This window comes from Mizuhopecten yessoensis, unplaced genomic scaffold (assembly GCF_002113885.1).
Source record: "Mizuhopecten yessoensis strain PY_sf001 unplaced genomic scaffold, ASM211388v2 scaffold10937, whole genome shotgun sequence".
NCBI lineage: Eukaryota > Metazoa > Mollusca > Bivalvia > Pectinida > Pectinidae > Mizuhopecten > Mizuhopecten yessoensis.
This window is the reverse complement of record NW_018408796.1, coordinates 626,363-640,107: the sequence shown is the minus strand read 5'-3', so window position 1 is coordinate 640,107 and position 13,745 is coordinate 626,363. Positions and strand designations below refer to the sequence as shown.

Below are 13,745 nucleotides of genomic sequence, written 5' to 3'. Positions count from 1 at the left end.
TGAGAGTTGTGTAGGAGGTTTATAGAACACTTTGTGAGAGTTGTGTAGGAGGTTTATAGAACACTTTGTGAGAGTTGTGTAGGAGGTTTATAGAACACTTTGTGAGAGTTGTATAGGGGGTTTATAGAACACTGTGTGAGAGTTGTGTAGGGGGTTTATAGAACACTGTGTGTGAGTTGTGTAGGGGGTTTATAGAACAATGTGTGAGAGTTGTGTAGGAGGTTTATAGAACACTATGAGAGTTTTGTAAGAGGTTTATAAAACACTGTTTGGGAGTTGTGTAGGAGGTTTATAGAACACTGTGTGAGAGTTGTGTAGGGGGTTTATAGAACTCTTTGTGAGAGTTGTGTAGGAGGTTTATAGAACACTGGTTGCTATACTCACCATGCTGACATGCCAGAGTGATGATCTTGATTAATCTTTCTACCAATGCCACATTGTAATGGTCTTTTGTCTGAGTCATAAAATCAACCTGTTAGCTTATGGCTTCTATGTTTCATGTCTGCTACGTATACTGCAGACATTTTTTCATTTTCTGATCATTTTTTAGAAAGAGACTAACGATAATTGTTAAATAATGTATGACTTAGCTTAATTACTTGTAAATGTAAAATCATTAAAATACATACAGGCACATCTACCATAAAATCATTAAAATACATACAGGCACATCTACCATAAAACCATAGTTGAAGTTTGTAATGAGAATGTTTTGAGTTCAGAGAGATGCAAAAAAAAAGCATATACATCCTATTTAGTGTTTCTTAATTAACGGTTGTGCTATGATTAGAGGCTATAATAATTTTTAAATAATTGTTTTCTTATAAATTTCTTAGCTGTGCCTTAGTTTGTAGCCAATTTCTCATAATGGTGCCAGATTGTATTTGTTAAATTTAATTTCATGATACACAACTTATATATATATTATAGATTGTTAAAATGATTTCACTGATTCAGACTTGTAAAGGGGATAACCAAATACGAAAAGAAAGCTCACCTCACACTTCTCGGTCGGCATGAGAACAGTATCCATTAAACCTTGGTGAAGACCTGTAAAAGTAAAACATTGTTTTTAATCTTTAGAATCAACTTTTCTGTATTCTAAAAACCTCCAAATAGAATTTCGCAATGATTGTTTTTTTATCATTCTAAATTTTCCTAATCCAGGTACATCTGTTTTTTATCATAAAGCCCATTTTCCTTTTAATAAAAGCAAATCCAATATATTCAATTACTGTAAATCAAATGAACTTACTTTTTATAAAGAAGATAATACAATTTACTTAAAGTATAGTCTGGTTAAATCGAGCTGTGGTTTAAAACACATTTCACATAACTTACATAACATATGTAATGACTAATTATTATAATTTTAGAGTAAGAAGCATATATAATTTGAAAAACAAAATTGTCCCAATTTTCATACACAAATGTTTTAACAGGGATAAAATTTGACTCCATTGGTAAAATAAAACCACACAGTTACTGTATACCAGGACATTTCCGTGGTAGTTAACTTTCACCCATTTCACTCTCGGCAGTGAGGCTTAGTTCATCATGGCAGCTTTAGTTTTCATACTGCATACCATATATATGGTTATTATTGAATGAAAGTGGGGAAAATTTATACAGGACAAATAAGGATTTTACGGGGAGGGCAGATATATAACTAGGCCAAAGTTTTCTGGTATACAGAAAATAAATCATGGAAGCAAATTTTGACCTTTCAAGCAAGATGTTTCAATAAACTAATCTACTGCCATTTATCCAATCTCACAATAGCATTACAATCAGTTAAAACAGAAATTAAATAGCCAATAAAACAAACCCACATACAGGGAAAATCTCAACAACATGACGACCAAAAAAAAAACATAACTTACCGAAAGCATTCAAATTATCTAAATCAATATTTAAACATTTGAACATAACATAGAGCAACACATGTACAACATACACTCTGACACACCTACAACATACAAAGTGACACACCTACAACATTCACTCTGACACACCTACAACATATACTGTGACACACCCACAACACACACTGTGACACACCTAAAACATACACTGTGATACACCTACAACATACCCAGTGACACACCTACAACATACACACTGACACACCTACACCATACACAGTGACACACCAACAACATACACAGTGACACCCCTACAACATACACAGCAACACTCCCACAACATATACACAGACACACCTACAACATACACAGTGACACACCTACAACATACACAGTGACACACCCACAACATTCACAGTGACACACCTACAACATACACAGTGACACACCTACAACATACACTGTGATACACCCACAATATACACTGACACACCTACAACATACACTCTGACACACCTACAACATATACTGTGACACACCTACAACTAGCCTGGCGGCCTCGGGCAAACAGTTCCCCAGGGCTTCCCCCTACCTCGGGATGATAGTTTTGACTGTTCCCCAAATAGCCATGAAACAATTGTATACTGTGACACACCTACAACATACACTGTGACACACATACAACATACACAGCAACACATGTACAACATACACTGTGACACACCCACAACATACACTGTGACACACCCACAACACACACTGTGACACACCCACAACATACACAGCAACACACGTACAACATATACTCTGACACACCTACAACATACACAGCAACACATTTACAACATACACTCTGACACACCTACAACATACACAGCAACACATTTACAACATACCCTCTGACACACCTACAACATACACTGTGACACACCTACAACATACACTGTGACACACCTACAACATACACAGTGACACACCTACAACATACACAGCAACACATGTACAACATACACTCTGACACACCTACAACATACACATCAATACACCTACAACATACACTCTGACACACCTACAACATACACTGTGACACACCCACATCATACACTGTGACACACATACAACATACACAGTGACACACCTACAACATACACAGCAACACATTTACAACATACACTCTGACACACCTACAACATATACTGTGACACACCTACAACATACACTGTGACACACCTACAACATACACTGTGACACACCTACAACATACACAGTGACACACCTACAACATACACTCTGACACACCTACAACATACACTGTGATACACCTACAACATACACTGTGACACACCCACATCAAACACTGTGACACACCTACAACATACACAGTGACACACCTACAACATACACTCTGACACACCTACAACATACACTGTGACACACCTACAACATACACTGTGATACACCTACAACATACACTGTGACACACCCACAACATTCACAGTGACACACCTACAACATTAACATGCATATACTATACCCTCTGAGTACAGCCAAGATAGTGGACAGACAGTGATACATGTTATATAGGTGACTTGTCAGTATTGTACTTAACTATCAGTAGTCTATCTCTCTATACGGCGATACTTGTTATATAGGTGACTTGTCAGTATTGTACTTAACTATCAGTAGTCTATCTCTCTATACAGTGTATCATGATACTAATGGAAATATACTTCAAATAAGTAGGAAATCTGTCTAATGTAGAGCAAATTTCTGAGTGACCATTGACTGTTCAAATACATATCCTTCCCCATTATACCATTATTTCAGAAATCTGCCTAAATATGAAATTTATTCTGTTAAATTTACCAGGTATATATGTACATAATGCATGAAGGTAAGTTTTCAAACACACATTACATGTATTTAATTATATATTTGTTGTTCCCTTGTGATATATCCTAGCATTATAAATAATTTAATTATAAATTTGTTATTCCCTTGTGATATATCCAAACATTAAACTAAAGCTGTCCTAGGTCACACAATACTGAGTTGTAAGATATTCACACCTGCCTTACCACCTGTACCTTGTGAGTCAGACCAGGAAATTTAAAGTTGTTGATAGTGTTTTTTCTACCTAAACTATACAACTGCCCATTCTTATGTAAATATGGCAAATATATCGGGAAGATATTTATGATTTTTTTATTCCTCATTTTGGAAAATAAAGCCCTTCTTTGCTCGAAGAATCATGTATCTGGCTGTAAAAGTAGGCAAAACATCACTTGTTTCCCACACACTTCAATGTCTTAAATATCCCATGCGTAAAGTAGTCGACCTGCATGACCCAAAATGCTAGGTCCCAGTATGATGAAAAGATTCATATTTTTAGAAATCTGTGTGGACAAGTTTCACATCTGTGATATACCAACACATGATACCACACACAAGTTATGATCAATTATAGGCCTGTTGTTGGATTGCATGGTAACTTAAATGTATACTGTTTTAATTCATTTAAATGTTGACTGCAATTTATCACACTTTGGATCTATAAATTATAAAAATGTAACCAAACATAATAATGAGACCAGGTAAACCTGATATCAGAAACTGGTTCAATTGATCATCGTTCATCGTGATTTAACAGTATATGTCTATTGCCTATAAACATGTTTAATAACTATTTCTATTGCAATATAAACTACACACAATCTTTACCTGTCATATAATGTATCCTAAAAATAACACTCTTTGAAAGAAGTTACCCTCGCCTGACATTTTATATTTTTACAATCGATTTTTATCAAATTTTATTGAAATTTTTTAAGTGTTTATGATGACAATGGACCATAGTATGTCAACAAATGTCAAGTGTTTACCTCAAATTAGAACATGCAAAATAATACATGAAAACTGAAATCCTTCAACTAAAATGTAACATAATCATGTTATTGTGCAATGACCTGCATTGCTGGTGCAATTTCAAGCGTTTCTATTGGTCATCACCTGCAATGAGGTTTTGAAAACTTGACCGGTAAGGGTACTAACTCATGCCTAGCCACATAAGCGTGTTATAAGTAGTAAGCTGTGTGGTATATACTAGCTGACTGGTCGTGCTCTCACTACAACTTACCATCATTGTGTCCCATGGCGTATAACAGACAAAGTCCAAACAGAGCCTCATAGTCATTCTCTGTACACTCCAATGCATTGAAGATGGATTCTAAATATGGCCTGGAAAAAAAGTTTATAATCATCCAAAGTAATTTAAATTCATAACTTTGACACTACAGACTAACAAGAGGCCCATGGGCCTTAACGGTCACCTGAGTCCTACAGTATTTATTTTTGTTGTTGAAATATGTACCAATTTGAGTAAAAAATAGTTAAGTATAACGTTAACTTAAGTTTGTCAGGACCATGAGCTGATCATTCCTAGACCATGTTTCAGTTAAACCGGTCTATTAGAACTTGTTAAGTTTGAAATCGTTATTTTCAAAATAGCAGCCTGGTGAAATAGTTATTTTCAAAAGCGGCCATGGCAGCCAAATTGTATTTCTGATCGACCCAAAAAAGAACAACACTTTGTCAGGACCATGAGTCTATCATTCCTATTAAGTTTCAGTTCAATCGGCCTAGTAGACCTTGACTTTAAGTTTGAAATTGTTTTTTCAAAATGGCGGCCGTTGCGGCCATATTAGATGTTTGATTGACCCAAAAAAGAAAAACACTTTGTCAGGACCATGAGTCGATCATTCCTACAAAGTTTCAGTTCAATCGGCCTAGTAGAACTTGACTTTTAAGTTTGAAATTGTTTTTTCAAAATGGCGGCCGTTGCGGCCATATTAGATGTTTGATTGACCCAAAAAAGAAAAACACTTTGTCAGGACCATGAGTCGATCATTCCTACCAAGTTTCAGTTCAATCGGCCAAGCAGAACTTGCCTTTAAGTTTGAAATAGTTTTTCAAAATGGCGGCTATGGCGGCCATATTTGATTTCTAATCGACCAGAAAAATAACAATACTTTGTCAGGACCATGAGTCGATCATTCCTTCCAAGTTTCAGTTCAATCGGCCCAGCAGAACATGACTTTAAGTTTGAAATAGTTTTTCAAAATGGCGGCCATATTGGATTTCTAATCGACCAGAAAAATAACAATACTTTGTCAGGACCATGAGTCGATCATTCCTTCCAAGTTTCAGTTCAATCGGCACAGCAGAACATGACTTTAAGTTTGAAATAGTTTTTCAAAATGGCGGCCGTGGCGGCCATATTGGATTTCTGATCGACCCGAAAAGTAACAACACTTGGTCTGGGAGATTTCAGTAACTTTCCCATGAAATAATAATGAAATCCCTTTGCCAGTATTTCAGCTTAAGTTGAAAATGTAAACTTTTAACGGACGACGCACGACAACGGATGAAGAAGGATAGCAATAGGTCACTTGAGATTTTTGAACAACAGAAAATAAATTGCAATGGAACAACTACTTAGCATACCACTCATGTCTACCTAATTTCATATACATGTATATCCGTTAAGACGGTAAGTAGGAGTTCTTCAAACAAAACAATGAAACCACTAAAGAGCAAGAGAAAAAGCAATAGACCCAAACATAAACCTAGGTTACATAACTTCCACATATGGTGAAAATACATGTCAATTTTTTTATTTTTTTTATAACAGATTCAATTTATAGAAGAATTTGTGGAAGTTCTAGTGCACAACTTCAAAGTTTGGTGACAACATCAGTGGAATTTCATAAAATTCAGATGAAAACTGTAGGAGGTATTGTAAGGACAGCATCTGACACATCAGTTGGTAAAAGGGGCAGTGCTGTTTACAAAATCTGTTGTGAAAATGTATAATTAATGGAAACTACTATTATAACGTCCGCTACCTTTTGTTAAGAGAGAATGAAGCTTGTCTCTGTTCTATTGAGATGGAAGTTGGCAGTTCATAGTTCTGCGTGCGGCTTAATGAACTGAGAAGTTTTTCCTCGTCTGTTGAATTCTGGTTTGGACTTGACAAATCATTGTCACCAGACACTACTTCATTCACTGGGCTGGACATTCGCTCTGTAAATAAGCAAAGAGACCTCTGTAAGTAGGCAAAGAAACAGGATCAGTTTCCAAAAAGAATTAATGTCAGTATACCTGATGGGTGATGGCCCAGATGAGCAGCCATGTCAAACAAATAAAAGCACAATAAACTTGTTTTTGCCGAGACAATGGCTTTAAAATCTACCTTTCACAGAATTAGGAAAATTTAATAAGAAGTGTTGGCAATGAGAAAGTTTCACTCAACACTTTATTTGTAGGGTGGAAATGTTGCCCTGTCAACTAGATACACAGTGTACACGAAGCCATATTAAGCAGTAAAGGGGAATAACTCACCTGTTTCGGGTGAAGAGGCTTCCTCAATGCCTACTGTTGTGCTGGTTGTGGCTTCCTTGGTAAAGAATGTGGAGTTTCCCTCCTGTATCCTTGGGCTCTGTTCCGCTGATGGATCCACTGATGGCCTCATACTGCTTGTATCGAATGTCTTCTCCAAGGTTTCTTCTGGGGCAGTAAATGCTCTCACACGCTGTATAGCAACCAACATTGAATGTGAAATACTTAGGCCAAACAGAAAAACTTGTTTGTTTTCTGTTACATGACTGAAAGAATTAGGGTAGGTCGGTAGGTAAAAGATATTTTTTTTCTTTTTTTTCTTTCATAAGGTCAATATGGTAGAGTGATCTTGACTTTAAACAGTGCTTCCTCGAAAATTGCCAAAATATGTTAAGGGTAGGCACAAAAACCTAGGGTAGGTAGGATACCTGGGAACAAACAACATTTTTTGTTTGCCCTTAAAACACAAATCTATTAGATGTTTGAAAATATTAATAACTTCAAACTTCTTAAGGTTCATGTGTATTTTAAATATTTAGAGCCTACTTACCCTTGTTGGCATTTCCTCTGATGACTCGAGTCTAAGTATATCTACATCTCCTTGGAATATGATTTCTGCCAGCTGTCTGACCAGTGGTGAGTAACTGATGATCAGAAACACCTAACAACAGAAAGGGTTCATTACATTGTTAACATAGAAACTAGTTAATCATACATAGCAAAAGATAGGTCATATTCATGAAATATCATTACTCTAGCAGCAATCCTATTTTGTGATATTTAACGGATTGTAAAATGCTAATGAAGTACAACACTTGAATTTAGCCGACATCTCAATCTGTAAAATCCTACCTGTGACAGCAGGAACAGGGACACCACTGACGATACATGTTTTCTCTGAAGCTGAAAAAAAACCACAGTGTGCATTATATGAGTCAGTTATTTACACTGAGCTTAATATATTTTGCACTTCAATTAAAACAGGGTAATCCCATTGTCCAAGTGTCGCCCATTGACTATAACTTACAAATTAGCAGCATGTTATATTGAGTCTCCATTTCACATTTAGAGGATAGTACCTTGTTTTGATTGGCTGTACTGGTAATTAGAATATGAAATATGGTTTGAACTAGAGACCAATAGATCAAAAGTTTAAACCAAACCTATGTTGTAGTCGCCCGTATATACACAAAAAACACAAGTTCAAAATTTCAATAACATAGTGATGGGCTATGATTTATTATAATCCAAAATTGATGGGTTTACCCTTTCAAATCTGATTATTGATTACAAATTCCATAACCAATATTCCGTCTTTGCATATCGCAGAGTTATCTTTTCTTGTGAGCAGGTGTTGATTGTTACGTCATTGGTTTGTGAGAGTAACGTCATCAATTTTTGAGAAAACGACGTAATTTTCTCACACAAACCAATGACGTAACAATCAATACCTGCTCACAAGAGAAGATAACTCTGCAATACGCAAAGACGAAATAATTGGTTCATTATGGTATTGAACAACATTATAAGTCATTTCCTTTTATGATTTTTAATATATGATTGACCGTAATGTAAAAAAACCTCAAAACTCAAAACCATGTTTAAGTTGCTTGCAATCCATTAACTATAAAAGAAGGAATCCTAATATAGAGTAAATCACCCCATCAGTTGTACCGACAGTGTTGTCACTTTATTTGGGTATTCAGTAACATAAAATTATGAACCGGTTATGTAATCGATCATCCATTAGCTTACAACTTTCAATCACCAATTATCAACTATGATTTTAAACTGATTTCCCATCACTAAGCTGACATCATCTCACCGAAAAAGACAATCTTCACTAAGCTGACATCATCTCACAGAAAAAGACAATCATCACTAAGCTGACATCATCTCACAGAAAAAGACAATCATCACTAAGCTGACATCATCTCACAGAAAAAGACAATCATCACTAAGCTGACATCATCTCACAGAAAAAGACAATCATCACTAAGCTGACATCATCTCACAGAAAAAGACAATCATCACTAAGCTGACATCATCTCACAGAAAAAGACAATCATCACTAAGCTGACATCATCTCACAGAAAAAGACAATCATTAAACAAACTTACTGTGAAGCTTTTACATAGTGCTTTAATTCTGAACTTTAGTATGTACTTTTGTCTTCTTTATCCTTAGTTGTTGTACATTAATTTGTACAGTATCTAGAAAATCTACTATATGCATTCACAATGCCCACAATTCTATACCCTTGGGTAGATATCTTGTCTTACTGGTTTCTATTGATTCTAAACTTAACCTTACTAGTATATTAATATCTTTCAAGATATTAAAATCATCTACAGTGAAATAACTATGACATTAGATAAATAATTAAACGTGTGATATTACTTTTACCGTTCTATCGGAATGTTTCTTCCTCATGGTAAGGGAGTACACGTAGAGAGGAATGAGGAGTCGGTTCAGGAGCTGGTCCGTCAACACATCATTTAGTGAGTCAATCTGGATATTCAGGATGTCGTTCATGTAATGCAGGTGATCTAAGTGTTCAGCCACTAGGTCTGACAACCAGTTACGACTTTGATGCCTAAAACATACAAACATCTTTTGTATGACAACCAGTTAGGACTGAGGTGTCTATAACAAACATCATCTATTGTATGACAACCAGTTAGGACTGAGGTGTCTATAACATACAACATCTATTGTATGCCAACCAGTTAGGACTGAGGTGTCTATAACAAACATCATCTATAGCATGACAACCAGTTAGGACTGAGGTGTATATAACATACAACATCTATTGTATGACAACCAGTTACGACTGAGGTGTCTATAACAAACATCATCTATAGCTTGACAACCAGTTAGGACTGAGGTGTCTATAACATACAACATCTATTGTATGACAACCAGTTACGACTGAGGTGTCTATAACAAACATCATCTATAGCTTGACAACCAGTTAGGACTGTGGTGTCTATAACATAATCATCTATTGTATGACAACCAGTTAGGACTGTGGTGTCTATAACATAATCATCTATTGTATGACAACCAGTTAGGACTGAGGTGTCTTTAACATACATCATCTATTGTATGACAACCAGTTAGGACTGTGGTGTCTATAACATACATCATATATTGTATGACAACCAGTTAGGACTGTGGTGTCTATAACATACATCATATATTGTATGACAACCAGTTAGGACTGAGGTGTCTATAACAAACATCATCTATTGTATGACAACCAGTTAGGACTGGGGTGTCTATAACAAACATCATCTATAGCATGACAACCAGTTAGGACTGTGGTGTCTATAACATAATCATCTATTGTATGACAACCAGTTAGGACTGGGGTGTCTATAACATACACCATCTATTGTATGACAACCAGTTAGGACTGAGGTGTCTTTAACATACATCATCTATTGTATGACAACCAGTTAGGAATGAGGTGTCTATAACATACATCATCTATTGTATGACAACCAGTTAGGACTGGGGTGTCTATAACAAACATCATCTATAGCATGACAACCAGTTAGGACTGTGGCATCTATAACAAACATCATCTATTGTATGACAACCAGTTAGGACTGTGGTGTCTATAACATACATCATCTATTGTATGACAACCAGTTAGGACTGAGGTGTCTATAACATACATCATCTATTGTATGACAACCAGTTAGGACTGTGGTGTCTATAACATACATCATCTATAGCATGACAACCAGTTAGGACTGAGGTGTCTATAACATACATCATCTATTGTATGAAAACCAGTTAGGACTGTGGCGTCTAAAACATATAACACCTATTGAAATCCCTTTAAGAGGAAAATAATGTCATATTTATTTTCTAACAATTAGATGAGACTCTAATGTAAAAAGCAAGTCGTGTCTGATAATCAGTGACATGTTTCACACCTACCCTGCATCGTTGCGTACACAGCTGTCCAGATCAAGTATATGCATGCCTATGAACCAAACAAGGTTAGAGAAGTATGGGGCTGCTGTCCGATCCTTTATATACCTCAGCATGGCGTTGTCTTGGACTGAAAAACAAATATTGAGAATTTTATGATGATCCTTTACCTACCAAACCGTAACTGTGTATGCTGTTGCCTCACTTACTGTAATTTCACTTTATCTAGCTTGCCATACTGTAACTTACCATAGTGTAAATTACCATGATAATGGAATTTGGAAATTAACACTTCATTTAATCCACTTTCTAGTCATATCAGCAAATTGCTCAATTTCAAACTTACTCTCATTTTTGGAGAAACATAAACATGTACATGTAGTGGTTTTGACATACAGTTTATTGTGTGTGATGGCTAATATGACTTACTAAGTGTTAGCATATGGAGACAGTGAAAGTGGGAAAGAGAGTATACATAAATATATGTATGCATGGTCTAGATTCTAGAACAAAATTGGCCAAAGACATTGAGTTGTAAAATGTAATAAAAAAAATCACAGACGTTTCTCTTTTTTATACTTGTCATTGCGTATATACACTTTTATGAAAACATTTGAAAAGGGATATTCGTCTCGTGAATGTTCCTTTTTACAGTTTGTCCCATGGTTGAGGGAAGGTGTTAAGCCCCATACCATCTGTACTGGTCACATTCCGGTAATAAATTTAATATATATTAATATATATCTACTTCGTCAGGACAGGCATCCCTAGAGTATGCCTGTCCTGTTTGGGACCCATTCACCCAGGATAACATCAATAAGATTGAAATGGTACAATGCAGGGCTGCTCGTTACGTACTAAACAAAATGCTCATAGAACATCCAGTGTCTCCGATATGTTGAACCATCTTAAATGGCGATCCCTTGCCAACAGACGCAGAGACACAAGCCTATGTATGATGTTCAAAATTGTAAACAATCAGGTAGCTATTAGTAAACACGCTAGACCTATACCAGCAGCCAGGCAATCAAGGCATGCCAATCACCAATCCTTCCAAATACCACACTGCAGAACCCAGGTCAGAAAGCAATCCTTCTTTCCATGATCAATACCTGAGTGGAAGATATCATATCCTCCTGTTCTACTACTAATTTTTTTAAATCTGCTCTCCTGTCACTGTACCCTCAAAATTAAACCTATATACATGTATATATCATTTTGGCTTTCTTGAAATCGACTAAATCTCTTTCTCCCTCACGACATTATCTTCAATTTGTTGAAGTTGGTCATTACCATTTAGAACTAGAGGTAGAAGTACTTCATGTTTATGCCTATTATCATTGTTGACATTTAATTGTAAATGTATGATGGGGGAAGGCTGTGATAAGTTGTAAAAACTTGTGCCCAATTCCTTGTTCAATTTTATTGGCAATAAATATGTTTAAAGTTAAATAAATTAAATTCTGAATATTGACAAGTGTGCAATTAACTTTTGATGATGAATAATTACTGATTCAATAAGTTTTAACACGGACTTAGAAATCATATTACTTGGTTTCATAGTGCGGTAAGAAGTTGCTGTTGCCTAATGGCCCCCACTCTCGGTCAGACCACTGCCTAGTTTCAAAACCGTCAGGTGACGTTATCAGTGCTATTTTTAACAGGGCTTTTCAAAACAATTCAAGTGGTCAAACTGAACATTTGGGGCGGACTATGAATATGGGGATAGCGAGGTAACATAAGTGGAAATGCATACAACACATACATTCATTAAAAAAAAATATGGCTCTTTACGTGATGTCACTTTAAAGGGACTAAATATGTGAAAAGGGCCTCAAAAGAGACTCTGAAACTTAGCTTCTGCTATCATAGCAAACTGGTATGTTGAGTTGTTGACTTACAAAAAACATCCAGAAATAATATTTGTCGTTTAATATTAAGCTAGAGATTGTCAACCTCAGGATGGCGATATTCTTCAGGTACCAAAGGTTTGTAGTGAGGCCCTGTCTGTCAATGGTATACACATTAACTTTTCATCCAATAAAGCAGTTTATCACTTCATTTAGATTAATATGAGGAATTGTCAACCCTCAAAAGGTGATATTCCCCTCGGTCTTCGACCTCGAGAATATCACCTTCTTTGGGTCAGCAAATCATCATATCAAAAGTTAATAACTGTATAATATTGATCAATTTGCTGTGGAAATAAACCATTGTGTTCTCCTCGCTTGTGTGAATTTCAGAAGTCATATTTTCTTTTATTTGGATCATCTAGAAAAATAGGTATTGAGCCCTTGTGAAAAATGATTAATCTTAAATCTTGGTGAAAACATAAGATCCTGTTTCTCTACCACAGGGGCAAAAAAAGGTATAATATGCACTTATCACATCAAATTTCAAACTTAGCCTGATACTTGCAATTATGAGTGCATACCAAATTTGGTTTTAATAATCAAACCATTTGTTTGGGCTGTTATTGAAAGGAAACCAATAAACCAATCAGAATCAAGTAGCCTAATTAATTATGCTGTAGTATGC

At 35.8% G+C, this 13,745-nt stretch overlaps 1 protein-coding gene across 1 annotated transcript in view; it reads right to left on the bottom strand.

The window, feature by feature from the left end:
• Positions 1-13,745, bottom strand: part of LOC110463875 (protein CLEC16A-like) — a 102,157-nt gene that overhangs the window by 82,221 nt on the left and 6,191 nt on the right. Inside the window, exons 7-15 of the mRNA XM_021518789.1 lie at positions 11,214-11,337; positions 9,669-9,858; positions 8,115-8,165; positions 7,813-7,923; positions 7,266-7,455; positions 6,770-6,947; positions 5,002-5,102; positions 998-1,050; positions 299-454 (exon numbers count right to left, since the gene is read on the bottom strand). Coding sequence (XP_021374464.1) covers positions 299-454; positions 998-1,050; positions 5,002-5,102; positions 6,770-6,947; positions 7,266-7,455; positions 7,813-7,923; positions 8,115-8,165; positions 9,669-9,858; positions 11,214-11,337 — 1,154 coding nt within the window. The remainder of the gene's footprint in view (positions 1-298; positions 455-997; positions 1,051-5,001; positions 5,103-6,769; positions 6,948-7,265; positions 7,456-7,812; positions 7,924-8,114; positions 8,166-9,668; positions 9,859-11,213; positions 11,338-13,745) is intronic.